The sequence below is a fragment of the Pelophylax lessonae genome, assembly GCF_965119305.1.
Source record: "Pelophylax lessonae genome assembly, chromosome: 10".
Lineage (NCBI taxonomy): Eukaryota > Metazoa > Chordata > Amphibia > Anura > Ranidae > Pelophylax > Pelophylax lessonae.
Genome location: NC_138777.1, coordinates 202,537,572 through 202,565,457, shown reverse-complemented (window position 1 = coordinate 202,565,457; position 27,886 = coordinate 202,537,572). Strand labels below are relative to the sequence as shown.

Sequence of the window (27,886 nt, the reverse complement as noted above, 5' to 3'; positions counted from 1 at the left end):
GGCACTTATTGCGCCCCCTCTTTATGCCAACTTGTACCTGGGGGGTGGGAGCACCACATCTTCTCCCGCGATGATCTCTTGATGTACCTGTGGCATGTTCTTTCATGGCACAGGTACATCGATGACAACCTTATCTGAACAATTGCAACTTACAGTTCACCATGACATTTGATCAGGTGCAGGTTCCTTGACATCGCCATCCATAAGGATATATTATATGCCACAAGTGCACACCCCGTCCCACTCATACATTCTATTCCATATGGACAATATCTTCAGGTAAAACTCAACTGCAGCAATACTGATATGTTTGAGACAGAAGCTAAGCTTCTACGGGCAAGGGGATACAGTAAGAAATGCCTAGTTAGAGCATATAACCGCACCAAAGATAAATCGAGAAATTCTCTGTTTCACAAAAAGTCCAGTAATACGGTAAGGTTTATTACCCAATTTAATTCTCAACATGTACAGATAAAATCTATTTTGCAGAGACACTGGTATCTGCTAACCTAAGATCCCACAATTTCTAAACTTGTTTCACCCCAGCCAGCCATGCAGACGAGCTTCCTCTGTGAAAGATAAATTAGTACATAGCCACTTCCTGGGACAGAGCGTAAAAACCAACTCACTGCCAGGTAGGTTTAAATGCGGCGGTTCCCCATCCGGGGAGGGTCTATCGTCTGTCTACACAGGAGTTACTGATGCATCTACATTTTGGATTCACAGTCTGGATTTGTGCCATACTACCTATTTGTACTATGGCGGACTGATGGCAGCTAAGCACCCATCTAATTCTTGGATGCTATATTTCAAATGGCTTACGTTTCATCCCATTATATGCTCCATCCACTCCTGTTGTGAACAACGACACCCTCCTCGTTAGCTACATTTGACGCGACTCGCGTTTTCTTTCCTTTACAGTAATATACAGAATACTTTACTATAAACGCTTCAGACGAAGCTAAATGTAGCGAAACATGTCGAGCAATGTGAACATTAACAATATGAATAATTGAATACAGCATCACCTGATCTTGTTGGACGGCAGTCTCATCTTCTGTCACCCTTCCTTAGATCCCTCTGATGTGAAGTATTTGTTTATACTCTATTACCAAGAGTTTTTTTCCTCGTATATAGTTGAATATTCTGTATTGCAATGCATGTGTGCCTTAATTAAGGCCAATGTTTAGATTTGAATGTATTTCCTTGTTTTTACAAGAATTTAACAATAAAAAGTGATCTTTTAATACTTGTGTGCCAAAAAATCCTTGCCTTCCAATCCTCCCATATTCTAGTCAATTAGGGATTTGGCACTACTCAGTACTTTTCTTGTATGCTCAGACTGCTGCTGTCTGACGGCATATTCCCTTCTTTAGTCCTATCTATTGACGTGTGAATGCACAGCCTACTATCTGGGGAAAACTTTTAGAGAATTTTGGATACACATATATGATCACCTATACGCAAAAGAGATTGGGGATTTTTTTTCTCCTATGGGGAGACATGCAGCTCACTATCATTCCTACTGTCCCTTTAAGGTACTATTTTTGGCCCTGGAACATATCCCACAGGACCCATGGGGTGGAGACTGGGATAGGCATATTCTGCAGATAGAAATGATATGGATACTCAGGACATTTAAGCCCCTTTTACCAGTTTACTTGTCAATTATATGTGTATATTTGGTGTATTCTATTTGTTCACTTACAGTTTTGATTGGCCATGTATTGTGTACTATGTAATATATAGATTTAGAGAAAATGCTGTATTTTTCCCCTTTTTTCTTCCCTATGGCACCTGTATGTTTATCCCGGGAGTTGCAAGCCCGTATGCAACACGTATACCTTTTTTTTTTTTTTTTGGGACTTGGGCCGCCTTTTTGCCTTTTCCATCCTTGCCCTAGCCTTGCTGATGTTTATGCTGATGGGTGTCCCCAAGTTACTATGAAACTTTACGCTCCCTTCTGCTTCCGCAGATGGGGCAGGCTGGCTTTGTGTCGCATCTGGTCTCCACCTCGATGGAGACCGCCCATGTACGATCTATGAGAGAGATGACGCCAGACAGCCTGCGCGTGCACCTTATGCACGCACAAATTGTGCTTTGGGGTGCACTAGTTCACGGATGTGTGCCATCCCCTTTTCCCACTGGCGGCTGCAGTGAGATGACGTCTGTGCTGTGCGCCACCCTATGTCTCATGCCCGTATGATCCAACAGCCATGCACCAATGGTGGCGGTTTGACCACCGCCATGTCTGGTGCATGGACCCTTTGGCGGGTTCCCACCATTGTGATGCCTGGAGGGGCGGGGTTTAGCCTTTACTTGGGCTGTGTAGCCGGGCACACACCAGACACGTCCACCTCCTTTATTGTAGGACCTGGTCGTGCCCGTGACAGATACACATTGGACCTTATCAGCTGCTGGGTAGTCTCTACACTATTAGTAATTCTTTGAATATTTCACTTCTAAAAGGGCTGTCGTTTTTTCTTCACCTTGGGACTTTGAATGTACAGTATATAGGTGCTAGTGTGCACATGTGTATTCACTTGGTGATTTCCTTCAGCATGGCACCATTACTTGAATTACATTTTTATGGCTCTTTTCCTCCCTTTTTCTTATCCTAGGACTTCGGATTCCCTGCCAGTTAAAGCATTTGGGATTTCCTATTATTGATCATCTGGGGTTTGTCCTCGTTTCACTTATTAGGGTTCACTATGCAATAGATTTATCATCCTTCTTCCATTTTCACTTTTTAGCTATATATCTAATTTATTCGATCACTCAATTTAGTTTTTTTTTTTTCTTCACACTTTTTTATATATTTGCACTTTACGCAACTGGCGCCTTTTATTTTTTATTTTAAGGGGTCATCCGTTATGTCTTGTGGCACTAATAGTTCCCGTTTACCAAAATTCTCAATTTCACATGGTTCTTTTCACTATTAAAAATGGCACCATTTTGGGAACTGATGATAGTTTTTTTTTTATAGGATTGCTTTCTTTATGGAGGTTCCTTACAACAAATCTTTTTTTCTAGTCCCTACGCTCCTTGTTGCTGTCACAGGGGATTGCCTTGTCAAGTATTTGTCCTCCTCCACAACAACTCCCAGGGGAGAACTATATAGACTATCTGGTGATTGTGTCCATTTCTTTTTATCCATTTTTACTTAAAGGACTCACCAATCCAGTCCATCTACTATACCATTGAATATCCGTGGAGGCTTATGGCATGACTCCAATGATCTGTACAGTAAATCAGATTTCCTTTCTTCTTTTTCTACTTTTGCCCCCCCCCCCCTTCCTTCTCTTGCTCATGCCCCACCTACTGTATGCCAGCTCATTGTGTACAGTGTTAGTTCATTGTTTATTGCCATAGGTTGTGTAAAATGACGACTGCCATGTCTTCAGTCTATACTTGTTCGATCTCCGCTCTATCTAGTGGCCATAATGCAGTATTTTTCTGATTCTGATATTTCAGGAAAATACCACATTATGGCCACTAGATTAAGCTGATTAACATAGAAAATACACATATTAGGTGGAAAAAAAACGGGATTGTTTGTTATTGCTGGGTAAATGCTTGTGACATTCATCCAGTGATTTTTCTATAAATAGGCCCCTATGTCTGTCTTGCGGTAATGAAGGCCCCTTGAACCCCCCCTTTAGGGAAAAGGAGTCTTGACTGCTGAAAGCATGGCATCATCATGGGCGTGAACCTAACACATAGAGGTTAAAAAGGAAATTCACCCAAAAAGGGAAGTTCCGCCTGTTTGCATCCCCCCCCCCCCCCAGATCTAGGCAAGCAGTTCTGCCCCTCCTCCTCCCCCTGCAGCCTGGGACACATCACAGGTCCCGGAGGACTACGGGACCATTCACAAGGTGCAGTGTGGTTCACGCATGCGCAGTAGGGAACCGGCTGTGAAGCAACAAGGTTTCATTGCCTGTTTCCTTTACTTGAGATGCCGTTGCCTCAACATTACTGGGTTCCTGGACAGATAAGTGTTCTGGTATTAAAAGTCATCAGCTACAGTATTTTTCGGGGGGAGACTGGAGCTCCTCTTCAACCTACTGGGCACTTTTACCCCCTTCCTGCCCAGGCTCATTTTCAGCTTTCAGTGCTGTCACACTGTGAATGACAATTGCGCGGTCATGCAACACTGTACCCATATGAAAATGTTATCATTTGTTTCACACAAATAGAGCTTTCTTTTGGTGGTATTTAATCACCACTGTGTTTTTATTTTTTTAATTTTTTTTTTGCTAAACAAATGAAAAAAGACCAAAAAAACAAACAAAAAAATGATTTTTTTCTTAGTTTCTGCTATAACATTTTCAAACAGGTAATTTTTCTCCTTCACTGATGTGCACTGATGGGCACTAACAGGCTCCACTGATGTGCAGTGGCACTGAATGGCTACACTAATAGGTGGCACCAGGACCCCTGTACAGCCTACCTGATGGGGGCCCCCTTCAACCCCACCCTTGACTCCGCCCCTGACCCCCCCAACCCTGCCTCAAAACAAAAAAACAGCTTTGTCTTTGGGGGGGGGGGGGGAAGCATACAATCCAGCAATTGTGGAAGTGGTGGTTTTAGGGTTGCTCGTATCACTTCCATGTGAAACCTGACAATTGCCCTTACAAATGTACAGAGTGCTGGGGCCGGGAGTGTGTATAAAAACATGTTTGCAGCACTGTCTCAGGGCCTTTTTTAAACTGCGCTAGGACTAAAGAGGTTAAAGGGGAGTGTTTGGGTGGCAGTAAAAATGCAGCTCAGCTGCAGGGTTTTTACTGTTCCCCAAATGCAAGTGGAAAGTGGTATCTCACAGTGCCTTATGATGTTTAGCATTAGGAGGATAACCATTCACACAGCACACTAGGTGCTGCATGGCTGTCACAGAGTGCCACTTGGCTTTTTGGTACTGACTTTGTTATTGCTAAACTGTGTTTCAGTCCATCATTCAGTAAAGCCATAAATTAACAAAGATAGCACCCAAAAGCCATGTGGCAGAGCCATGCAGCACCTAGTGTGCTGTGTGAATCAATATCCTAATGCTAAACATGATAAGGCACTTTGAGGATTCTGCAGTCCTTAAGACATTACAATATGCAGTTCTAGTTCCTATTCACTGTGTGCTGCCAGTGCCACGCTACCCGTTGCCATCCGGATTCATTTTACATCTACGGCTCCCTGCCAGTCACCTCACATAGTCCCGTCATCTGAGCAATAGAGTGCATGACAAGTCAGATCACTCCGCTGCCAGTGAGCAGCCACCCAGAACTTCCTGAACATGCGGCGCTGATAATGTACATGCGCCAGAAACAGAAGAAAAAGCCCCTGCATTGCTGCCAACTCATGGGCCCCTCTCTTGACCTGATGGGGCCCGAGAAAATGCATTTATACACCCCCCTAAGCAAGTGGGAGTGGGGGAGTAGTTTAGTAGCAAGGGTTAGTCTTTTTTTTTTTTTTATTTGGCAGAAATGAAATATAAAGCTGCCCGGGCCCCCCTGCTGCACTGATGGGGTTGTACTTCCCTATCAGCGGCCCTGGGTGGCACTGATTAGCTGCACTGATAATCAGGACATTGATGGTTGGTGCCCTGACTATCAGTGCAGATGTCCCCTTTCACATTATCTGGTTACCGACTCTCTCCTCTCCTCACGCTGCGACAGTGTGAGGAAAGGAATGCCGATAACCAGCAAGTGTGTTTACCTTGTGGTCAGCTGTGATTGGACACAGCTGATCACATGGTAAAGAGCCGCTGAGATTGTCTCTTTACACTGCTCTGTAATCAGATGTTCTTGAAGGACACAGTGATCACAGAGCGTGCTGGGTGCTGGGTTCCGTTCCCTTAGGATTTTCTATAAAGGCCTGAGGCGACTGGGTGGAGCCTGAACTCTAGAAAAAGGCTATCTGATCTGGGGAGATTCAGCTGTCACAAGAGTTGCCCACCCTCACACCCGTTGTGATGTTTTGTCACAGCCTTATTGGCGGTTTTAACCTGGCCAGCAATTGATGTTGCTTTATGAGCTATGCCCTCAGGTTAAATTCTGGGGTCAGTCTAATGTCTATCTGGCACTGATAGTAAGGACAGTTATGGCACTTTTCCACTGCAAGTACCGGCTCGGCTCCACTCGGCCCTGCTTGGCTCTGTTTGGTTTTCCACTGCATGGTACCACATGGTACGGTGTTGGTACAGTTTGCTTTTCCACTAAAGTAAAGTGGGTGGGATAACCATGATTCTCTGACCAATCAGTGGCTAGTAGTGACAAACAGTCAAGGCTGCATGCAAAGGATTGTGGGATATGGTACCGGTACGGCCCTCTTGTGGCGCTTTTCCACTGCATGGAACTGAACGGTTCGGCTTGCTTTTGTGCTTTTCCACTGCTGGTACCGCATGGTACGGTGTAGGAATGGTTCGGTACGGTACGGCACGGCGGCGCTTTTCCACTACATGGAACCAAACGGTATGGCCCGCTTAAACAGTACCACCTGTTGTGGTTCCAACAGGGCCGTACCGGTACCATATCCCACAATCCTTTGCATGCAGCCTTGACTGTTTGTCACTACTAGCCACTGATTGGTCAGAGAATCGTTGTTATCCCACCCACTTACTTTAGTACTACTTTAGTGGAAATGCAAACCATACCAAACCGTACCGAACCGTTCCAACACCGTACCATGCAGTGAAAAACCAAACCGGGCCGAGTAGAGCCGAGCCGGTACTTGCAGTGGAAAAGTGCCATTGGAACCACAACTGAAGTGGTACTGTTTAAGCGAGCCATACCGTTCGGTTCCATGTAGTGGAAAAGCGCCACCGTACCGAACCGCACCGAACCATTCGCGCTTTTCCACTGCATGGAACCGTACCGGTTCGGCACCCTTTTGTGCTTTTCCACTGCTGGTACCGCATGGTATAGGGTCGGAACGGTTCGGTACAGTACGGTATAGGTTTGCTTTTCCACTGCATGGAACCGAACGGTACGGCCCTGAAAAAACAGTACCTACTCGATTGTGGTTCCAACAGGTACCAAACTGGTACCATATCCCACAATCCTTTGCATACAGTCACTACTAGCCACTGATTGGTCAGAGAATCCCACCCACCCCGTTGTTATCCCACCCACTTAACTTAGTACTACTTTAGTGGAAAAGCAAACCTATACCGTACCGTACCGAACCGTTCCGACCCTATACCATGCGGTACCAGCAGTGGAAAAGCAAACTGGGCCAAGCAGGGCCGAGTAGAGCCGAGCCGGTACTAGCCGGTACTTGCAGTGGAAAAGTGCCATAACACTGTACCATGTAGTACCATGCAGTGGAAAAGCACAAAAGCAAGCCGAACCGTTCGGTTCCATGCATTGGAAAAGCGCCATTAGACTCCATGAGTTTGTTATGGGTGCTCATGTGACTGGCATTGTTGTTTGGTACATTTAGAAAGTTGTTACATTTGGGAAGTTCAATAAAGCTGTGGCCTTGCCCTATCTCCAACTTAATCAACTTTCGTGTCTTTGTGGGGGGCAAAGTATTGGTTTATTAGTTGGTCCTCAATGAGCCTATGCTTCTCAGCAGTCAAGGCTCCTCACCTTCCTGTTCACAATCTTCTCGTCGGTATGCCAAGCTTTGCATACGTTTTTAATCCCAGCAATGAAGAAGTCGGGTAGAAGATGCCTACAAAGGAGCGCATGAATGTTGCATCGCTGGGGGAGTTCCACTCTACAGAGAAAACATCTGGCTCATTCAAGTCTGAAGCTTTTCTTATCTGTCTGTTGAGATTTTAATAATAATAGTTATGTTTTCATTATAATGGTGTGATCCCTGATCTGTGAAACGTCTGCAAATTACCTCTATGGCATTTATCATTTGTGTTTCTGTCCCTTTTTAAATGAATATTTGTTTAAGGCACCGCCTCCTAATTAGCCACACCCTATTCTTTGCTGTTGTATGCTCCAAGCTCCTCCCCCCCTCCCCCTTACACCTGATGCATTTGTTTCCCAGGATGATTTCTCTCGGAGGGGAGTTTATTTATTAAAGAGGGAGAAAGTGCGACCACAAAATCATCCTGGTTGCTATGGGTTATGGCAGTAGATATCAAATAGTTAGGGTTTTTTTTTTATCTCTCGTAGTTCAGGTAACCCAGCTGGTAATGATGGGACTTTGGCCAATGTTATTATTGAATAAGAGGTCACAAGGTTGGGTTTCACCTCCTTCATACACTATATTGCCAAAAGTATTGGGACGCTTGCCTTTACACGCACATGAACTTTAATGGCATCCCAGTCTTAGTCTGTAGGGTTCAAGATTGAGTTGGCCCACCCGTTGCAGCTATAACAGCTTCAACTCTTCTGGGAAGGATTTACACAAGGTTTATGGGAATGTTTGACCATTCTTCCAGAAGCGTATTTGCGAGTGTTGCACGAGGAGGCCTGGCCCGCAGTCTCCGCTCTAATTCATCCCAAAGGTGTTCTATTGGGTTGAGGTCAGGACTCTGTGCAGGCCAGTCAAGTTCCTCCACTCCAAATCGCTCATGCACACTATGTTGCCAAAAGTATTGGGCCACCCCTCCAAATCAATAAGTGGAGGGGGGATGATGGTGTGGGGTTGTTTTTCAGGGGTTGGGATTGGCCCCTTAGTTCCAGTGAAGGGAACTCTTAAAGGTGTCAATATACCAAGACATTTTGGACAATATCATGCTCTCAAGTTTGTGGGAACATTTTGGGAATGGCCCCTTCCTGTTCCAAAATGACTGCGCATCAGTGCACAAAGCAAGGTCCATAAAGACATGGATGAGCGAGTTTGGGGTGGAGGAACTTGAATGGCCTGCACAGAATCCTGACCTCAACCCAATAGAACACCTTTGGGATGAATTACAAAGGAGACTGCGATTCAGGCTTTCTCGTAAAAAATTGGTGCCTAAAATCACAAATGTGCTTCTGGAAGAATGGTCAAAGATTCCCGTAGACACACTCCTAAACCTTGTAGACAGCCTTCCCAGAAGAGTTGAAGCTTTTATAGCTGCAAAGGATGGGCCAAATCAATGTTGAACCCTACGGACTAAGACTGGGATGCCATTAAAGTTCATTTGCATGTAAAGGCAGGCATACCATTACTTTTGACAATAAAGTGTATTCCACATTGAGTGATCTCTCCAGCAGTGTCAGTATAGTTTTGGGTAGTTGAGGCACAGCATTTTCTGCCCCCCCCAGCAATGCATCCCCATTTACCCCCATCCTTACGCACTTCTGACCCTCCATCCCCTTCTACTCCTATTCTGCCTCCCTCTCCTACTCCCATCCCCACCTACTCCTAACCCCCTCCCCCTTCCTGTACCCTCATCCTCCGCAAACCCCCATCTCCTTCTAGTCTTGCCCCTCCCTCCCCACTATTCCCATTCCCCCCTTCTTCTCCAAATCCCTTCTCCCCCCCACCCCTTATTTGCGTCCCCTACTAATCCCATCCCACCTCTCCGAACCCAAGCTACTCCTGCCCTCCCAATCCCTTCCTATTCCTATTTCCTCCTATTCCCTTCCCCCAGTAACTACTTCTCCCCCAACTACCTCCTAATCTCATCTACCTCTCATCCCCTCCTACTCTTGTCCCCCCCTACCTACCATCATCTCCTGTCCACATCCCCATCTACTCCTGCCCCCCTTCCCCCCCCCCCCAAGTACCTCCTGCCCCCATCCAATCATCTGTCCCTACTCCTCCCCTCCCTCTCCAGTCACCTCCTACCCCCACCACACTCCCCATCTCCTGTTTTTAATTCCACAAACCCCGGAATGTCATACTGATAGTCATCAACACAGCGAGTGGCGAAGTCTGAATATTTTATATATTTGTGTGAAGGTTAAAACATCCCCCTGCGTTCCCCCCCACCATACAACTATAGCCATTCTCGAGGATTTCCCCCACCACCCCATACTATCATGTGATCACCTTGTCCTCTGATATGGTCCCCACCCCAACACACACCTCAGATGTATCCCCTCTTATTGGTGGGACCCTGACCCTTGTGATAGACAGACACCAGGTTGATAAAGTCTCTTTATTTATAGCACAATATATACAAAATCACCTCTATATATCTTTATAGGACTCCAGTGTCCAGCTACGTCTCATTGGCTGCCAGCCATCACAGTTGGCGTTTGTTCTGGGTGACTGAGCGCCCCTCGGTTACCATGGTTACACGCTGCCATTGGCAGGAATGCCATTGTTCTGAGGAATGTGCCCCCCTCCTCCCCTTGCAGATTATTAACCCTGTTGTTCCCAGTGGACAGTAACTGACATCCATCTCCCTGTGACTATATTCTATCTCACCCCATCACAACCCATCATGGTCGTCCAGCCTCTTCCCCCGCTCTGGGAATCAGACTGCAGACCGCTAATAATGGAAACTACCAAGATACTTGTAACTGATATTTTACAGTGTAAGACATCTTTCTGCGTGAGGTAAAATTATCAGTGAAGAGCGTATAATCCAGCCATTATACACAACCATAATCTACAACCAACCAAAATCCACAGCCCTAATTTACAAACAACTTTAATCCAACAACCATAACTCACAACCAACCATAGTTTTTCAACCATAATACAACAATCATAATCTACAGTCAACCATAATCCAACAACCAACCATAACCCTCAACTATAATCCACAACCATAATACAACAATCATAATCTACAGTCAACCATAATCCAACAACCAACCATAACCATAATACAACAACCATAACCTACAAGCAGCCATAATACGCAACCATAATCCAATAACCATAACCCAACAACCATAACCTACAATCAGTCATAATACGCAACCATAATCCAACAACCATAACCCACAACCAACTGTAATCTTACAGCTATAATCCAACAACCATAACCTACAACCAACATCTAGTCATAGTACACAACCATAATCCAACAATTATAATCTACAACCAACTATAATTTGGCCATATATGTGTCTCTGTTTCCCTATTGGGGACATTGGAGTGTGGGGTGGGCAGAGTTACAATACTCCATACTTTCTAAATAAACATGGAATGTTGTTGCTGCAGGCAACACCTTCTTGGAGCTGCCCTTGTAGATTATCTGTGTGCTGCTTGGAGGGGGTCATAGTTGTGTGGGGGGGGGGGGTTGAATTGATGCCCCTGTTTGGGGGGACAGTGATCAGTATCCCCCCCCCCCAAAACAAGCAATCTATACAGAAAGTGGTGTGTTCCAGTGTGCGCTACATTGGAGTACCCGTGCATGAAAAATGATCCCTCCTCCAGTCTATGTTACTATTCCATATGATAAGAGCCACCAGGAAAGCTTAGATTCTATGTGGAGTAAACACCTGCCAGAAGAGCTTACAATCTAAACATAGCTGATACCTGCCAGCAGCATTAACAATCTACTTGTAGTACACATATGGCAGAGAAGCTATCAATCCACTTGTAGTCCACACCTGCCAGCAGAATTTATAATCTACATGTAGCCAATACCCGCCAGCAGAGTTTATAATCTCCATGTAGCCAATACCCGCCAGCAGAGTGTATAATCTACATGTAGCCAATACCCACCAGCAGAGTTTATAATCTACATGTAGCCAATACCCGCCAGCAGAGTTTATAATCTACATGTAGCCAATACCGCCAGCAGAGTTTGCAATCTACATGTAGCCAATACCCGCCAGCAGAGTTTATAATCTACATGTAGCCAATACCCGCCAGCAGAGTTTACAATCTACATGTAGCCAATACCCGCCAGCAGAGTTTACAATCTACATGTAGCCAATACCCACCAGCAGAGTTTACAATCTACATGTAGCCAATACCCGCCAGCAGAGTTTACAATCTACATGTAGCCAATACCCACCAGCAGAGTTTACAATCTACGTGTAGCTAATACCTGTCAGTAGTGCTTACAACCTAGATGTAGTCAATACCTGCCAGCAGGTACCCGGGCTCTAAGGAATCTGGAGAGGAGTGAATCATACAGAACGGTATACAGACATCCATACTGCAAAGCTTATTGGGTTCATATAAGGGTCATAACCCTGCGAAGTGCCGTGACTAAAGTGCTACAGACAAGCTGTGTTGTGGTGGCAATAAGCGGAGGGTCAGGTCAGAAGTTTCTTGTGGTCGCTGTTGAGGGTCTGGTCAGCTCTTGGTGATGCCGGAGTGGCGCTGGTGGAGTCCGTAGAGCGCAGGGAGTACTTGGTGTGAGGCTGAGACAGAACACAGTACCACAGGAAAATGAAGAGGCCTGGCGGGAGGAAACGGAAGGTAAGTAAATTATACCACTAAAGTGCTCAGTTATATATGATAAAAAAAAAACGTATGATCCTGCCAGAAATCCAGACCTGTCCACTGTTATTTCTAAGAGTTCCTCTAGTTCCTATCTTGGACTACAAAATGATCAGCCTTTAATATTGTAGAGATCTACAGATGGGGTAATGGAATAGTTTAGCGGAAGGCTGACGCCACTCGGTACAGAAAATCGCTATGTGTTATCACCCACAACAGGACTTAAAATGAAACCCTGACCTTAACACAAAGAATATGAGTAAGAAGATATTTTATTGAGGAAGAGTCATGCTATGGCTATCTCATTTCCTCTTCAAAATCTTCTACACCCTGAACACTATGCTGGGTGTGCATGAGCCTCCAACATGAGCTGACCCCCTTCACCCATAACCAGGGCGGCCCCAAACTTCCCCATCAGCGGACTGGTTACACCCTCATACAATATCCTCATTCAGCTCCACCACAAACCACAAGATGCTTGAGCACCCAAAGTGACTTGTGAATGCAGAGTGTCATGAGGGTGCGTCCACACTGTCGCATGCCACCAAGGGGTGCTGGGGAACACAGACAGTATAGCAGAAGAAGTGAGACTAGAAGCTGGGCTGGAACAGAACCAGGAACTTTGAAAGGGAAATAATTTAGAACCCAGCACATGACTTCACAACAGTCATGTAACTGGGAAACCCCTTTTGGGTGGATCTGACTTTTAACCAAATATGATTTTGCCTGGAGCACAGTCAGCCTCATTTATTAAAGTGAAGGAAGAACTGTCTGCGCTCCACAGCAATCAACCAACCATTTTCCAACTTGCATAAGAAGAACAAACTGATGATCCTAATTGGGCGTTCGAGGGAACACAGACAGGTCCTTCTTTGAGAGTAGGGTATGGCACTTACCTTGTAGGGCGTTGAGGATACTGAAGGCATATTGGACGGGCAGGTAAAAGACCCCAAAGGAGAAGAAGGCCAGACCCCAGGAAAAGCCTAGCATGCAGCTCAGCCCCAGCAGAGTGACGCAGCGACGGACATCCTCCTGGCGTGAGTGTGAAGACAGACGGAGTGCGCGCCTCGTCATGGCAACAAACATACACAGGTTAAAGAGGAGAACCGCAGCAAAAAATCCCAAATTCAGCACCTGGTGGATGATGGGCTCTGTTAGCCAACACCTGCCAAGAAAAGGAGTTGATGTGCCATCATTGGAAGGTGATAGGGGACATGGAGAATAAGGAAACATTGTAAATAATGGGACACAGAGAACAAGGGGACATAGAGAACGAGGGGCCACAGAGAACAAGAGGATGTGGAGAACAAGAAGAGTAGGGGGACATGGCAAATAAGGTTGACAAGGATTCAACAAAAGACCTCGCGCTTATGGATAAGTGTATAAATCAAAGTGCATGTACTGGTAAGCTGCTGCTAACAGAAAGGTGACTGTGCCTTTAAATAATGAATTCAAAAAATGTCAGCGCTGCTACAAATATATAGCCACATAAAAATGTGCTCAAACTATGATAAAGTGCTACTCTGTGCAATAAATATGCAAAAAAGTCATTCTGTGCAATAACTGTAAACAATATAACAACAATGCCAACATAATAGCACAAATTATTAATAGCACAAATTAATAAATGATTGATGATCCCCTGATGATGTCAGCGTTGACTGACGAAACGTACGTCGGGAACGTGAGACTGTACACTTCCGGGTCTGAGGAGCGCAGGCGTGGAGCGGCGTCTCCTATTCCCAGCTATCGATTCAGTTTTTAAGGCGTTTATCTACTTGGATTGTAGACTTGGTTCCTGAATGCTCCATCGTTTTTGGCTTTTGCACTCATGCCTGTGAGAGGGTGGGATGTACAAGCTCCAAATTGATGTGGATCACAAAGCGTGTTTGACCCCCTATAATTAAGGGGTCCAGTGGCTCTGGTAAGCGGTACCTTTACATTTCACTGGGTGATCGTGTGGAGGTGAAGGCTTTTCTAAGAATTACTCCTATCAAGTCTATGTTTCTAATATTGGCTGTTTGGTTGACTCAATTGATTTGGACATTAGAGACTTTAGTTAATTTAATTTTTCCCACGATTGTTTGAATTTATTGTGATTTACATTTGTTGAGCGCTACCATTTTTTCACTTTTCACAAATTAATAAAGTCCATACAAAGTGCTCTTAGTGCTTAATATTTCAATCCTTTAAGGTGCTTCAAACGTGCCTGGAATGTGCTCCCCTGTGGGAGGGCGAAACTCGTCTAGTGATACCAAAGCGTACAACGTCATTTCCGGTTGGTGGAACGCACGCCGGAACACCACCGGAACCACCAAGCCGTGCACACTTAGGAGGAAAACTTTTATTTATATGTAAGTGGATACTTATTTTTTCAATAAACCGTTTTAACGTACTTTCACTATGGAGAATCCTCTCTTTATTTGGGTCACGAAGAACATTAAAACAGCCTTTACCAAGATATAACACCGTCTTTATACCTACAAGCCCAGGCGTGACTACGAGCAGCTAACTACCATACAAGCTTATTATCAAGTCTTTCCGGTGAGTGGGGACACCACAGGGGAGCACATTCCAGGCCCGTTTGAAGCACCTTAAGGATTGAATTATTAAGCACTAAGAGCACTTTGTATGGACTTTGTTAATTTGTGCTATTATATTGGCATTGTTGTTATATTGTTTAAAGTTATTGCACTGAATCACTTTTTTACACATTTATTGCACAGTAGCACTTTATCATAGTTTAAGCACATTTTTATGTGGATATATATTTGTAGCAGCGCGGAGATCTTTTGATTTCAAGGTTGACAAGGAGTATGAGGCATCACGGAGCACAAGGGGGCATAGAGCACGAGGAGATCAAGAGAATGAGGAACATGGAGAAAGAGGGGACATGGAGAACAAGGCCATATGAGAAATGGGGGGAATCTGAGAACATGGAGATCGGGAGAAAAGGGAACATAGAGAATGAGTTGGATCAGAGAAAAAGGAACAAGGAGAATGAGGTGGATCAGAGAATGAGGAGAAAGGAAAAATGAGGGGAAACATAGAGAGCAAGGGTGCAATGAGAACAAGATCAAGAGAATGAGGGGGATAAAGAGGAAGAGAAATTTGGAGAATGAGGGGGATATAGAATAAAGTGATAAAGAGAATGGGGGGGGGGGAACAAAGACTGAGAGGACACAGATGATGAGGGGACACGGACAACGAGGGGATGAAGAGAACAAGGGGACAAAGAGATGGGAGAGATTGTGTTCTGGATTTTCTGGACTTACATGGCGGCTGTGGAGTTTTGGGAGGATGGACGTTCCACGTTGATGTAATATATCCCATAATACTTTGGATCTACCAGCACTACAGATGCAACTATCAGAACTGGGACACCTGCACAGAAAACATGACATTTCTCAATTATTACTGTTACCAATCATAATATAGCACAACATTTTATGTAACGTTCATCATCCAACATGAAAATATTCTCAGTTCACATGGCGAACCAAATCCAGGGCAAGTTCAGCAACAGTTTACACTTTCATCAGTTACCAGTCATGTGTCATCATTGTCACCAACTGACATCACCACTGACCCCATCGCTGTCACCAATTGGTATAACCACTGACCTCATCATTGTCATCGCCACTGATCTCATATTTGTCACCAATTGTCATCACCACCGATCTCATCATTGTTACCAATTGTCATCACCACTGATCTCATCATTGTTACCAATTGTCATCACCACTGATCTCATCAATGTCACCATCTACAGCCACATTGAGGGGTTCTCCCATAGGGAGCAGAATGAGGAAAGCATTAAAGTCATGTTAATTGTGCACACACAGGAGGACTCACCCCAGCCCAGGATAGTCAGTCTCCAGGTAGTGATGGCAGAGGACATGAAGACCTTTACCACCAGCCGGTAGAGATTGAAGCCCTCGATGGCCATCCAGGTGAAGAGGCAGAGCAGAGAGAAGTGCAGAGCAATGGCAGAAATGCGGCATACTACCACGTCTTCCAGACCGCCCAACAATGCACTTGTTATGAAAGCGATATCCAATAGCAACAGCGCCATCAGAAGGTTCATGTGGATCTGCAGTGTGGGGTTTGTCTTATTCTTCCTGGGGTGCGAAATGGACACAACACACAGTTTAACACACAATGTATTTTATAAAACACATAATGTATAATATACAGCATACAACACAAAACACACAATGTATAAAATACATAACACACTTTACAATGCACAAATGTATATTATACAAAAAAACACATAGCATATAACACACTATGTACTGTATAATATAAAACACAGTGTCACACACAGTGCATGATATATAACATACAATGCATAAAATACAAAGTACATTGTATAATATACAACATACCATATAATACACAATGAATAATATACAACACACAATACGCACTGTATAATATGTGATTCTACATATAACACAAGACGGGGTAGTATATATGACATGGGGAATATAAGTGTGGCTGTATATATGACATTGGGAGGACACGGATGGGGTGGTAAACAGTATCAGACATTAGGGGGAAACAGGTGGGGTAGTTACTCAAAAAATGTAACTAGTTAGTAGTTACTTCTGTAAATTGTAACAAGATTACTTTACTAGTTACTGCATTTGAAAAGTAACTTCACTACTTATTATTTTACTTTCCTCTTTCTTAATTGACCGTGTAGAAGAAGATACATGACACTCTTTCTGCATAGAGTTTATTGTATAAACACAGGCAGGGCCGGCCTTTGGGGTGTGCGAGCTGTGCGGCCGCACAGGGCGCCATGGGCAACAGGGGCGCCGTGCGGCCATCACAGCTCGCAGAAGATCAGGCCGCACAGCGGGAGGTAAGCGGCGACCGCGGCCTGGACAGGGTTAACACAAGCCGCGGCCGCCACTTACCTACCGCTGTGCGGCTTTGCCCCGGTCTACTACCATCTGCAGTCTGAGCTGTGTATCACACACAGCTCAGCCACAGAGATGCCGTCGCTGACTGATCCCTCCTCTTCATCTGCAGGGATGCCAGAGGAGAGAGATCGTCAGCTCCTCCTTCTCCCACCCTTCTCCTCCCCCTCCCACACTCCCTGGGGATGTGTGGGCGGGAAAGAAGTTGCAGACAGCGTGCGGTAAGTGCGGTCTCTCTCCTGCAATAATGTAAGGGGGGTCTCTGATGTGAGGGGGGCTCTGTGTGGGAGGTCTGTGATGTGAGGGGGGCTCTGTGTGGGGGTCTGTGATGTGAGGGGGGCTCTGTGTGGGGGTCTCTCTGATATAAGGGGGCTCTGTATGGGGGGGTCTCTGATGTGGGAGGCTCTCTGATGTGGGGGGCTCTCTGATGTGAGGGGAGCTCTGTGTAGGGGGTCTCTGATGTAAGGGGGGGCTCTGTGTGGGGGGGGCTCTGATGTAAGGTGGGCTCTGTGTGGGGGAGTCTCTGATGTAAGGGGTCTCGTGGGGAGGTCTCTGATGTAAGGGGGCTCTGTGTGGGGGGTCTCTGAAGTAAGGGGGCTCTGTGTGGGGGGTCTCTGATGTAAGGGGGCTCTGTGTGGGGGGTCTCTGATGTAAGGGGGGCTAAGGTATCAGTGATCATAAAAAAGAAAAGTGAAAAAAAGGTGTAAGAGAATGCACGCGTGGCGGGGGGGCAGGATTAGCTTGCACAGGGTGCCTGAACACCTAAGGCCGGCCCTGAACACAGGCTTTGGGAAACATGAGAACAAAACCTGAAAAAAACAGAATAAAACATACAGTGCAACAAAAAGTCATAAACTTCATCCCTCTCTATTCTTCGAAATAACGATTGTATCGCACGGCTTGGGTAACGCAGGAAAGCGCATTCCCATGGCCTAGTAAAGTAGTGTAATTACCAATATTAGTATTGTAACTAGTTACGTTACCAAAAAAAGTAATGTAGTTACTGTAATCAGTTACTTTGTAACTAGTTACCCCCAACACTGAGTATATATATATATATGTGACAAAGGGGGGGGGTTCAGGTGGGATGGTATATTTGAACTTGGAGAGGACACAGGTGGGGTGGTATATTTAATTTTGGGAAACATGGGTGGGGTGGTATATATATGACATTGGGGGACACGCATGGGGTGATATTTATGACATGGGGGGATATGGTTCAGGTGGTATTTATGACATTGGGGGGACACAGATGAGTTAGTATACAGTGTATGACATGAGGAGACATGATTGGGGTGGTACCTGGAACAGCAGATCCATGCAACAGTAAAGACACAAGACAGGGCAGAGATGGCACATCCGGCAAAAGTGATGGCTGTCAGTGACACAAGATGGACCTCTGATATCACCTGGCTGGAGACTTGCTGCAAACAGAAGGAGGATTATATAATATATATATATATATATGATAGTACACATATTACTACATCTGACTCCAGTCTATGGTGTCATCTACTTACCATCAGCACTGCAAAGTAAGTGAGGTGATTACAGTGACACTCAGTCTGATACTCAGCGGCTGCCGTCCTGCACCCGGCCGTGCTCCACTCCTCCTCTGACTCTGCGGAAGATACACAACAGGCCCCCATGTTTCAGTAAATCTCAGTGACCTAAACACAGGAACCCTACACCCAAGCAGGCCCCTGACTGGCACTGTCCACGAAGTTCATCTCACAGATAGTTTAAATACTAAACATTACTTAAGGGGGCTCTCCGGGCACACTACGGCCCTCCAGCCAATGCTAGTCCCTCCAAAAACAGAAGAAATCCCAAGATTCAGACACTTTATGGGATATCCCTTTAACTGCATATCACATAGTACAATGAGCAGTAATGGTGCCACTCCAAGTCTTCACCATGTGCTTCCCTCCCGGACCCCTGACCAGTGCACAGAATTCTTCCGGTCAGGGAATATATGATATGGACAGAACACTGAGGAGGAATTATAGAATACAAAAAACACCACTTACCGTTCCAGAACACGCACAGCGGAGACTTCGGCTCCTGGAGGAACACAAGAAGAGAGACACCATATTCATCATCAATAAATATATTATACATGAAAGGGGAGGTTAATATTTCCGTGTGTGTGTGTGTAATATTTCTCGGGGGGGGCATTATATTTGTAATGATTCCTTTCTTTATTTCCCAAGTTCCTGTGCAGATTTTGTGGCCAGATAGAAATCTCCGACAGACATGAGCTGTGTCCCCGGATCACCTCTGCGGTGATACATGGAGGGGAAGTTACTTGTATGGTGGCAGAACAGGAAACCCATTCCTTCTATAAAACACTGAGCTGCCACTTTTCTATTGGGAGACTATATATTGGCAGAATACACGCTCCCTGTGTGCCTGAGACATAGGAGAGTCTCTCCATGCCTGTGCTGATACAGGGCTATTCTTATAAACCATTCAACAGGTCCTCTGTCTGCTGTACTATCTACCTGTGCAGATTGTATGACAGAAATTCCCCTCTATGCTCTCTGGCCTTTTTTTTCAGTTTCATTCTCAGTCACATCTTTTCTGAATGTCACCAGTCCCCAGGGACCCCAGAGGAAGCCAGGCTACCAGAAGCTGCTAGCGCTGCAACCCTGGCCACAAAAACCAGCTAACATTTTCCATGAACTTTAAAAATACGCTCAGGGTTACAACAGCAACCATCAACAACTACAGATGTAAACTAACATTCTACACAAGAGGGAGAGGGGACACGTGGCACAGGGGATACATTATAGAGAGGGGACACGTGGCATAGGTGATACATTATAGAGAGGGGTAACGTGGCACAGGTGATACATTATAGAGAGGGGACACGTGGCACAGGTGATACATTATAGAGAGGGGACACATGGCACAGGTGATACATTATAGAGAGGGGACACATGGCACAGGTGATACATTATAGAGAGGGGAAACATGGCACTGGTGATACATTATAGAGAGGGGACATATGGCACAGGTGATATATTATAGAGAGGGGACACGTGGCAAAGGGGATACATTATAGAGAGGGGACACCTGGCACAGGTGATACATTATAGAGAGGGGACATGTGGCACAGGTGATACATTATAAAGAGGGGACACGTGGCACAGATGATACATTATAGAGAGGGGACACATGGCACAGGTGATACATTATAGAGAGGAGACATGTGGCACAGGTTATACATTATAGAGAGGGGACACGTGGCACAGGTGATACATTATAGAGAGGGGACACGTGGCACAGGTGATACATTATAGAGAGGGGACACGTGGCATCGATTATACATTATAGAGAGGGGACACATGGCACAGGTTATACATTATAGAGAGGGGATACCTGCTACAAGTGATAAAGGAGAGAGAGGAGATACCTGGCATGGGTTGGTGATACATACTAGAGATAGAATACCTGGTATAGGTGACACAGACTAGAGATGGGATAACTGGTTCAGGTGATATAGGCAAGAGATATGACACATGGTACAGGTGATACAGGATAGAGAGGGATATTTGGCACAGGTGTCACAGTATAGAGAAGGGATACCTGGTACAGCTGATACAGACTATAGAAGGTATACCTGATACAGGTGATACAGCATACAGAAATAAATACCTGGTAGAGTGATAGTGAGGAGGGATGAGATACCTAGTACCAGGGCTGCTGTTAGAAATCATGGGGCCCTGTACAGCTTTCCTGATGCCCCCCCAACCCCACCTCCACCCCCCGAGGTGCAGCAGATCAGGAGCACTGACTTTATCTGTCTAACCCCTGAAAATGAAAAAATGTCCCTTCTATGCTCTGACCTTCTGGGTTCCTCTATTAACATGATGGGGCCTGGGAAATGTAAGTTAAGCCCTGGTAAGCAGGTAGGAGCGAGGTGTAGTCTAGTCAAATCATTTTATTAATTTAGGCAGAAATAAACAATAAAGCTGGCCCAGACCCCCCCCCCCCCTGTTTAGCTGATGAGGCCTGGGCCCAGTACAACAGGACCAGTTGTACTGCCTTATTAGCAGCCCTACAGATTAGAGATAGGATACCTGGCACAGGTGATAGCGACTAGAGGTGGGATACCTGGTATAGGTGATACAGTATAGAGAGATGATACCTGGCTCAGGTGATGCAGACTAGAGATGGGATACTTGGTACAAGTGATAAGTACATGGTACAGGTGATACAGGATAGAGAGGGGATATTTGGCACAGGTGCTACAGACTACAGATTGAATACCTGGTACAGGCGATATAGACTAGAGATGTGATACCTTGTATAGGTGATACAGGATAGAGGGGGAATATTTGGCACAGGTGACACAGTATAGAGAGGGGATACCTGGTACAGCTAATACAGACTACAAATGGGATACCTGGTATAGGTGATACAGCATACAAAAGAGATACCTGGTAGGGTGATAGTGGCTAGAGATGAGATACCTAGTATAGGTCATACAGAGTAGAGATAGGATACCTGGCATAGGTGATACAGACTAGAGATGATATACCTAGTACATCTGATGCAGTATAGTGAGGGAATACCTGGCATAGGTGAGACAGTATACAGAGGGGATATTTGGCACAGCTGATACAGATTGGAGATGGGATACCTGGTATAGGTTATACAGTATAGATGGGGGACAACTGGTACAGGTGAGCCAACTAGATATGGGATACCTGTTATAGGCGATACAGTATAAAGTGGGGGATACCTGGTACAGATTATACAGACTAAAGATGGGATATCTGTTACCGTATAGATAGGGGCTAACTGGTACAGGTGATATAGGCTAGATATAGGATACTTGGTAGAAATGATACAGTATAAAGCATGGACAGCTAGTACAGATGATAAAGACTAGAGATGGGACACCTGGTACTGTATAGATATTGAATAACTAATACAGGTGATACAGACTACAGATGAGATAGCCGGCATAAGTGAGACAGTATACAGAGGGGGTTCCTAGTATTTCCGATACAGACTACAGATGGGATAGCCGGCATAGGCGAGACAGTATACAGAGGGGGTACCTAGTATTTTTGATACAGACTAGAGATGCGATACCTGGTACAGGTGATACAGGATATAGAGGGGATATTTGGCACAGGTAATACAAGACAAACATCACACAATATATAAAGATATCTCTAATGGTGTGTAAGTGAAAGATAATCCGTACCTTTATGGGTTCATGTAGAAAGGTAATTACAATATCTTCTGATAGGTTAGAGACAACTGTGTCCTGCAGGGTGACTCCGAGAACCTGGTCTCCTAGGATGGAGATGTTTGCGTCATTCTGTGTGGACAGGAATGTTTTCATTATTGTCATATACAGATGACATCACGTCCCCCTATATGATATGTAATTGGATAGAAGACTTGTATAATGTATGGCCAGATAGAAGGACTATATCACAAGATGCTGTGTGATAGGACAGGAATAACACCATGGTGGATGACTCACCTGGAAGATGGCGTGGCCCTGGATATGGACAACATGGAGCCTCTTGGCGGTCCCATCTGGCAATTTCTCCAGCAGCTGGTCAGGAAAAGTCAAAGAGACTCCTAGACTCGGAATGGACATTAGCTGAAGAAAGAAGAACTTCTTAGTAGTTTGAGGGAGAAAGAGGTAATATGAAAGAAATGGGGGCAGTATGAAGGAGATATAGGTGGTATAGAGGAGAGGAAGAGATGGAGGCAGTATGGAGGCAGTATGGAGAAGAGGGGGTGGTATGCAGGATTTGAGGGCTGTGTGAAGGAGATATAGGTGGTATAGAGGAAAGGAAGAGATGGAGGCAGTATGGAAGAGATGGAGGCAGTATGGAGGAGAGGGGGTGGTTGGGCGGCACAGTGGTGTAGTGGTTAGCACATTCACCTAGCAGCAAGAGGGTAGGTGATTCGAATCCCAACCACGACACTACCTGCCTGGAGTTTGCATGTTCTCCCCGTGCCTGCGTGGGTTTCCTCTGGGTACTCCGGTTTTCTTCTACACTCCAAAGACATGCTGGTAGGTTAATTGGATCCTGTATAAAAATTGGCCCTACTATGTATGTATAAATGTGAGTTAGGGACCTTAGATTGTACGCTCCTTGAGGGCAGGGACTGATGTGAATGTGTAATGTATATGTAAAGCGCTGCGTAAAATTGACAGCGCTATATAAGTACCTGAAATAAATAAATAAATAAATAAATGCAGGATTTGAGGGCTGTATGGAGGAAGTGGGAAAGTATGAAGGAGATAAGGAAAGCATAGATGAGATTGAGGCAGTATGGAGGAGATGGAGGCAGTATAGATGAGATTGAGGCAGTATGGAGGAGATGGAGGCAGTATGCTAAAAATGGAGGATGTGTGAAGGAGGTGGTGCAGTATGGAGGAGATGGGGGCAGTGTAGAGGAGATGGGGGCAGTGTAGAGGAGATGGGGGCAGTATAGAGGAGATGGAGGCAGTAAGGAGGAGATGAAGGGCGTATGAAGGATAGGGACGATGTATGGAGTTGTTGGGGCAGTATAGAGTATATGGGGGTGACTAGAGAAAGGGATATACCATAAGGACTGAGATTTCGGAGTGGTCATCATTGTCCTGCAAAATTTATGGTCATTTGTGGTCACCCAGTCACTGCCACCCTCAGCATTTGTACTCACCACATCACTGGAGTCCAGGTTATACACTCCTGCCCGCAGTGCCCCTGTCCCGAAGTTGTGACTGTTCCCATCAATCTGAACTTTGGACAGAGCTGTATCAATCCAGTTGCGCAGCCTGAAACAAGACCGGTGTTGGTTTTATGACATAGAAGGACCACACAAAGGTGCGCCTCCTGACAATAATACCTGGCATACCCTTAATATCCCAGGAGGTAATACAATGCACAAATAACTCCAGGAATAAGAATGAACTGCACTAGTAAAGGTCTGAAAAACCAGAACCGCTATCAGGACGAGAGAGCACACTGCAGGACGCAGTTCCTCATATCTTGGAAGCAAATGTTGGTTTGGTTACAAATCTACTGCTAACAATAACAGAACACTCACAGACGCCCATCTCCACTGAATCTTGTCTTCTCCAGATATCTGCCGACCTGAGAAATGTCCTGCTCCAACAGCTTTGCATCTACGAGAAAAGCAGAAAACAGTCACATTACAGGAAGTGAGAAGAAATCTTTCCAGCGGAGACACAAAAAATACCAAAAACCTGGCAGAGGTTCTGACTTTCCCCTTTTCTACTCATAATGTGATTGAAGTCCTGGCTGGATATGTGATTGGTGAGTGTAGTGAACGCTGACAGTGTGATTTCATGTTTTGATCGCTCAGTGTAGTAAATGATGGGAGTGTGCTGTCATGTGATCGCTCAGTGTAGTGAATGATGGGAGTGTGCTGTCATGTGATCGCTCAGTGTAGTGAATGATGGGAGTGTGCTGTCATGTGATCGCTCAGTGTAGTGAATGATGGGAGTGTGCTGTCATGTGATCGCTCAGTGTAGTGAATGATGGGAGTGTGCTGTCATGTGATCGCTCAGCGTAGTGAATGATGGGAGTGTGCTGTCATGTGATCGCTCAGCGTAGTGAATGATGGGAGTGTGCTGTCATGTGATCGCTCAGTGTAGTGAATGATGGGAGTGTGCTGTCATGTGATCGCTCAGTGTAGTGAATGATGGGAGTGTGCTGTCATGTGATCGCTCAGTGTAGTGAATGATGGGAGTGTGCTGTCATGTGATCGCTCAGCGTAGTGAATGATGGGAGTGTGCTGTCATGTGATCGCTCAGCGTAGTGAATGATGGGAGTGTGCTGTCATGTGATCGCTCAGTGTAGTGAATGATGGGAGTGTGCTGTCATGTGATCGCTCAGTGTAGTGAATGATGGGAGTGTGCTGTCATGTGATCACTCAGTTCAGTAAATGATGGCAGTATGCTGTCATGTGATCGCTCAGCGTAGTGAATGATGGGAGTGTGCTGTCATGTGATCTCTTAGTGTAGTGAATGATGGGAGTGTGCTGTCATGTGATCACTCAGTGTAGTGAATGCTGACAGTGTGCTGTCATGTGATCGCTCAGTGTAGTGAATGATGGCAGTGTGCTGTCATGTGATCGCTCAGTGTAGTGAACGCTGCCATTGGGATGACATTACAAGAAGGACAGGCAGCGTGTTCCTGCCAGTAAATGACAATGGACGGCGTGTGAGTCTCTGGCTGGGATTGTAGATTCTATTTTGGGTTTGATGACAAACAAAGCCGTCATTAATGAATCCATAGAGAAGGCGGCAGAGCTGCCAATGTGTCACGCGCTCCCTTCCCCCCCCCACCCCCCGGGATTTACGCTGCTCACCGTGCCAAACGCCCTGCGGCCCTTCCTCGCATTCTTTCCTCACACAATGTCCTGGTACATGGAAGGATGTGGGAGGGCCGCAGGAATTCCCTCTTCAGGTGCTAGACTTCTCGCAGTGTGAACCCCTGAGCTGGCGTACAGCAGGCCCCGCAATACCCCGGGCCCCACATTATCCCCGGTTCCCACATTACCCCGGTCCCCACTCTATCCCGGTCCCAAAATTATCTCGGCCCCACATTATCCCTGGGCCCCACATTACCCTGGTCCCCACATTATCCTCGTGTCCCACATTACCCTGGTCCCCACATTATCAGGGGCCCCACATTACCCTGGTCCCCACATTATCCTCGGGTCCCACATTACCCCGGTCCCCACATTATCAGGGGCCCCACATTATCAGGGGCCCCACATTATCCCGGCCCCACATTACCCCCGGCCCCACATTACCGCGGTCCTCACATTATCCCCAGGTCCCACATTATCCCGGTTCCCACATTATCCCCAGGTCCCACATTATCCCTGGGCCCCACATTTTCCCAGGGCCCCACATTACCCCGGTCCCCACATTATCCCGGGTCCCACATTACCCCGCTCTCCACATTATCCCTGGGTCTCACATTATCCCCGTGCCTCACAATACCCCGGTCCCCACATTATCCTGGGTCCCACATTGCTCCGGTTCCCACATTATCCCCAGGTCCCACATTATCCCCGGGTCCCACATTACCCCGGTCCCCACATTATCCCGGGTCCCACATTACCCCGCTCTCCACATTATCCCTGGGTCTCACATTATCCCCGTGCCTCACAATACCCCGGTCCCCACATTATATGGGTCCCACATTGCTCCGGTTCCCACATTATCCCCAGGTCCCACATTATCCCCGGGTCCCACATACCCCTGAATCGAGGTGCACTGCCAATGAGACAGTTAACAGATGGCCCCTCTGAGAACTGGGACTCTCTGTGGGAACACGGTTTGATCTGACAGGCACACATTGACTTGGTGTTTTGGCAGGAAACGGGTGGACGAGAGCTGCCAGTACAGTAACATATCTTTCAGGGGAGCGGGGAAGCAGCTGTGAATACCACCCTTTGAGGAAATTTGTAATGGTTTGCGGTCAGTGTGATTCTCTGTATCGTACATTCAGAAATTACGAGAGGCTGGAGCCGCGCTGGCTATTCTTAGAGAGTGAGCAGCACAGCAAGTTGCTTTTACCCCCCTTATGTCTGATTGAAATGTTGGAATTGATCTCATAAGAGTGGAGTCACTGCTGGGGTGAGTTCTGTAATAGACAAGTGAAATGGAGACAACTGCGCCCCCTGCTGACTGTATAGAATACTACATTATATGCAATATGCTTTCTATATACACTATATTACCAAAAGTATTGGGACGCACATGAACTTTAATGGCATCCCAGTCTTAGTCCGTAGGGTACAATATTGAGTTGGCCCATCCTTTGCAGCTATAACAGCTTCAACTCTTCTGGGAAGGCTGTCCACAAGGTTTAGGAGTGTGTCTGTGGGAATGTTTCACCATTCTTCTAGAAGTGCCTTTGTGAGGTCAGGCACAGATGTTGGAGGAGAAGGCCTGGCTCGCAGTCTCCACTGTAATTTATCCCAAAGGTGTTCTATCGGGTTAAGGTAAGGACTCTGTGCAGGCCAGTCAAGTTCCTCCACCCCAAACTCGCTCATCCATGTCTTTATGGACCTTGCTTTGAGCAGTCATGTTGGAACAGGAAGGGGCCATCCCCAAACTGTTCCCACAAAGTTGGGAGCATGAAATTGTCCAAAATGTCTTGGTATGCTGACACCTTAAGAGTTCCCTTCTGTGGAACTAAGAGGCCAAACCCAACCCCTGAAAAACAACCCCACACCATAATCCCCCCTCCACCAAATGATTTGGACCAGTGCACAAATCAACGTCCATAAAGACATGAATGAGTGAGTTTAGGGTGGAAGAACTTGACTGGCCTGCACAGAGTCCTTACCTTAACCCGATAGAACACCTTTGGGATAAATTACAGTGGAGACTGCGAGCCAGGCCTTCTCCTCCAACATCTATGCCTGACCTCACAAAGGCACTTCTAGAAGAATGGTGAAACATTCCCACAGACACACTCCTAAACCTTGTGGACAGCCTTACCAGAAGAGTTGAAGCTGTTATAGCTGCAAAGGGTGGGCCAACTCAATATTGAACCCTACAGACTAAGACTGGGATGCCATTAAAGTTCATGTGCATGTAAAGGCAGGCATACCATTACTTTTGGCAATAAAGTGTATTCCACATTGAGTGATCTTCCCAG

General features: G+C 45.9%; 1 protein-coding gene across 1 annotated transcript in view; it reads right to left on the bottom strand.

Moving 5' to 3' along the window:
• Window positions 1-11,910: 11,910 nt before the first annotated feature.
• LOC309565288 (adhesion G-protein coupled receptor G1-like) overlaps window positions 11,911-27,886 on the bottom strand; it is a 41,020-nt gene continuing 25,044 nt past the window's right edge. Inside the window, exons 3-13 of the mRNA XM_082270188.1 lie at window positions 24,291-24,369; window positions 23,904-24,018; window positions 22,726-22,848; window positions 22,441-22,557; window positions 19,250-19,283; window positions 18,740-18,840; window positions 18,522-18,643; window positions 16,144-16,409; window positions 15,564-15,672; window positions 13,185-13,453; window positions 11,911-12,247 (exon numbers count right to left, since the gene is read on the bottom strand). Of these exons, the coding sequence (XP_082126314.1) occupies window positions 12,102-12,247; window positions 13,185-13,453; window positions 15,564-15,672; window positions 16,144-16,409; window positions 18,522-18,643; window positions 18,740-18,840; window positions 19,250-19,283; window positions 22,441-22,557; window positions 22,726-22,848; window positions 23,904-24,018; window positions 24,291-24,369 (1,481 nt within the window). The 3' untranslated portion in view covers window positions 11,911-12,101. The remainder of the gene's footprint in view (window positions 12,248-13,184; window positions 13,454-15,563; window positions 15,673-16,143; window positions 16,410-18,521; window positions 18,644-18,739; window positions 18,841-19,249; window positions 19,284-22,440; window positions 22,558-22,725; window positions 22,849-23,903; window positions 24,019-24,290; window positions 24,370-27,886) is intronic.